This window comes from Lipotes vexillifer, unplaced genomic scaffold (genome assembly GCF_000442215.2).
Source record: "Lipotes vexillifer unplaced genomic scaffold, Lipotes_vexillifer_v1.1 scaffold636, whole genome shotgun sequence".
Lineage (NCBI taxonomy): Eukaryota > Metazoa > Chordata > Mammalia > Artiodactyla > Lipotidae > Lipotes > Lipotes vexillifer.
Genome location: NW_006786547.1, coordinates 974,113 through 977,439, shown reverse-complemented (window position 1 = coordinate 977,439; position 3,327 = coordinate 974,113). Strand labels below are relative to the sequence as shown.

The 3,327-nt window shown below is 69.4% G+C and overlaps 1 protein-coding gene across 1 annotated transcript in view; it reads left to right on the top strand.

Moving 5' to 3' along the window:
- MAMDC4 (MAM domain containing 4) overlaps positions 1-3,327 on the top strand; it is a 10,628-nt gene that overhangs the window by 1,080 nt on the left and 6,221 nt on the right. Inside the window, exons 2-12 of the mRNA XM_007459010.1 lie at positions 638-745; positions 819-992; positions 1,072-1,197; positions 1,386-1,516; positions 1,600-1,684; positions 1,835-1,960; positions 2,136-2,273; positions 2,365-2,453; positions 2,539-2,712; positions 2,971-3,055; positions 3,151-3,324. Coding sequence (XP_007459072.1) covers positions 638-745; positions 819-992; positions 1,072-1,197; positions 1,386-1,516; positions 1,600-1,684; positions 1,835-1,960; positions 2,136-2,273; positions 2,365-2,453; positions 2,539-2,712; positions 2,971-3,055; positions 3,151-3,324 — 1,410 coding nt within the window. The remainder of the gene's footprint in view (positions 1-637; positions 746-818; positions 993-1,071; positions 1,198-1,385; positions 1,517-1,599; positions 1,685-1,834; positions 1,961-2,135; positions 2,274-2,364; positions 2,454-2,538; positions 2,713-2,970; positions 3,056-3,150; positions 3,325-3,327) is intronic.

The window sequence follows — 3,327 nt, the reverse complement described above, 5'->3', positions numbered from 1 at the left end:
ATGTCTGGGGGCTCGGGGGCTGGGCCTACAGAGAAGGAGGGGTCCAGGCCCTGGATGGCCTGCAGTGGGGGACGCAGGCGAGCCCTTGGGGTCCTGGGGATGGCCCCGCCGGGGAAGGGTGCTGCTCTCCCTGGCCTCAATCTTCACCTGGGCTCCAAGGTGAGAGGGCCCTGAAAGCAGATGGTAGTCAGCCACTCTTGACCTGGACAGAGCTTTGGGGAGCCTGGGCCACCCGTTGATGCATCCCCTTGAGAGGGCTCCCTGCTGGCAGCCCCTCCGGTTTCTTGCTGGGCTCCTGTTCTCTTCCCCAGGGAGTGTCCCACATCAGGAGTCCTTGGTCCCTCGCTCGCCCACGCACCCCCCATCCTGACACGCAGGCAGCCCCTCCAGGTTCAGTCATTCTCTGCTTGGCCCTGACAGGGACCCCCCCAGGTGGCAGTTCTCTGGGTTCCAGGCCCCCAGACACAGACCCAGCCCCCTCCCTGCATGACTTCCTGGCCTGGACCCCAAAGCAGTGTGACCTATGTCCCGGGACGCCTGAGTCTGAGCAGTTTCTGGGCCACGGAACAGTCCCAGGCAAACTGGGATGTGGGGGGTCTCCCTACCCCAGGCCACCTGGCTGTCTCTCTGCTGGCAGCAAGGTCCCCGAGCTGGGCCTGGGGCCCCAGCCGCTGCAGACCCCCTGGCGAGGCCGTGTGCAACTTCGTGTGTGACTGCAGGGGCTGCCCTGACGAGGCCCAGTGCGGTGAGCCGGGGCCGGGCAGGGAGTGGGCAGGGCCGGCGCTTGCAGGCACCCCACCTGACCACCTGCCCTCCAGGTTACCACGGGGCCTCACCCACCCTGGGCGCCCCCTTCGCCTGCGACTTCGAGCAGGACTCCTGTGGCTGGCGGGACATTAGCACCTCTGGCTACAGCTGGCTCCGAGACCGGGCAGGGACCGCGCCGGAGGGTCCAGGTCCGCGCTCGGACCACACTCTGGGCACTGACCTTGGTGAGGCCTGGGCGGGTCTCCACACCAGCCCTCCCCTCTGTGCTTCCCGCCCGGTCTCCTGACCTCTTGGCCCGGCCAGGCTGGTATGCGGCTGCTGGCACACACCGTGGGAGAGAGGCGGCCACCGCAGCCCTGCGCTCCCCAACCCTGCGTGAGGCAGCCCCCTCCTGTGAGCTGAGCCTCTGGTACCACGTGGCCTCTGGAGGTGCGGGCCCGGGACCGTGCGCGTGTGCAGGTCCCGAGGGGAGGGACTGGGAAAGGAAAGGGAGCTGCCGCAGAGACGGGAGGGCGCCCCCAGGACAGGACGGGCAGGGGTCCTGGGGCAGGGCGCAGCAGCCACCAGGCAGGGGGAGGGGTCCCGGGGCCTGAGATGCCTGGGACGCCCCAATGCAGGTGTGGCCGAGCTGCGGCTGGAGCTGACCCACGGTGTGGAGACACTGACCCTGTGGCGGAGCTCGGGGCCCTGGGTCCCAGGCTGGCAGGAGCTGGTGGTGCCCACCGGCCGCATCCAGGGTGACTTCAGGGTGAGACGGGGACGGTCGCATGGTGGGGGCAGCGAGGAGGGTCTGAACTCTGCCTGAGATCCCAGGGACCTCGCTCTCTTCAGGTGACCTTCTCTGCCACCCGAAACGCCACCCGCAGGGGTGCTGTGGCCTTGGACGACGTGGCCTTCTGGAGCTGTGGGCTGCCCAGTAAGGTCCCCAGGCCGTGAACGCACACCTGGGTGGGGGAGGGGTTAGCAGGAGCCCGTGGTCCCCTCATTCCGGCCTTGAGCCTCTCCCCAAGCTGCCCTGACCCGGAGCCTTGGGGTGGGGTGATGGGTTAACCCTCCCCCACCCTAGCCCCGCAGGTGCACTGCCCCCTGGGGCATCACCATTGCCAGAACAAGGCCTGCGTGGAGCCCCACCAGCTGTGTGACAGGGAGGACAACTGCGGCGATGGTTCAGATGAGGACACGCCCACCTGCAGTGAGCCGGGGCTGGCGGGGCCACGGGCGGGGGTTGTCTGTCCCTTGGCATGGTCCTTCTGGGGGAGAGGCCGTTCGTGTCCACCTGGAGCTGGGGCCATCAGCGCAGGCCCGGGGAGGCGGGGGGCCCCGGGAGGAGGCCCGCATGGTAGCCGGAGCCCCGTTTCCCACCCTAGACCACCACACGGCCACCGATTTTGAGAGGGGCCTGGGCCTGTGGAACCACTCAGAGGGCTGGGCCCGGAACCACAGTGCGGGCGGCCGGCAGCACCCAGCCTGGCCGCACCGTGACCACAGCCGGAACAGCGCGCAGGGTGAGGCCCCCCGGGGGACCCTGGCTGCCACCCGGGCCACGCTCAGCCACAGCACCCCGGCCACCCCGGCTCACGCCTGCTGTCTCCCCAGGCTCCTTCCTGGTATCCGTGGCCGAGCCCAGCGCCCCAGCCATCCTCTCCAGCCCCGAGTTCCAGGCCTCGGCCCCCCAGAAGTGCTCGGTGAGGCGGGTGGAGGACACAGGGTGGCCACCCTGATCGCCTGGGCCCTGGAGAGCCTCCCCTGACATGCTCACTCCCCTTCCAGCTCACCTTCTATCACTACCTGCATGGGTCCGAGGCCGGCTGCCTCCAGGTGTTCCTGCAGACGAGGAGCCCTGGCGCCCCCCAGGCTGCTGTCCTGCTGCGCAGGCGCCACGGGGAACTGGGGGCCGCCTGGGTCCGAGACCGCGTTGACATCCAGAGCAAGCACCCCTTTCGGGTGAGGCTGGCGAGGGCAGCATCATGCAGGGACATGGGGCGGTCCAGGGGCCCCTCAGGGAGTCCAGTCTGGGCCCCTCCGCTGTCTCGGCAGGAAGGCAAGCCAGAGGGGAGGAGGGGCTGCCTGCCGAGGCCCCTCCTGCAGGGCTGGGGTGGTGATGGGAGGGAGCGTCCAGCGACAGACAAGTACAGGTGTGGGTCGTGGGGAGAGGGCTCAAGGGAGCAGACCCAGGGATGACAGAGCCGCCTCTGCCCTCAGATTCTCCTGGCCGGGCAGACGGGCCCAGGGGGCGTCGTGGGCCTGGATGACCTCATCCTGTCTGACCACTGCAAACCAGTCCCAGGTGAGCCTGCTGGGTGCCCCCCTGCCCCCCCCGCCCCCCCGTGAGGAGAAGCACGGCCCCCGCCAGCCTGCCTGATCCCGGCTCTGCCCGCACAGAGGTGGCTGGCCCACCTCCTGGGCTCTGGGCTCCAGGTCCCCGGTCCCAGCTGTCCAGCCTGCAGCCCTGGAATTTCTGCGAGCCCGGACATCTCTTGTGTGGGGACCTGTGTGTCCCCCCGGAGCAGCTGTGTGACTTCCAGCAGCAGTGCCCTGGGGGCGAGGACGAGCAGGAAT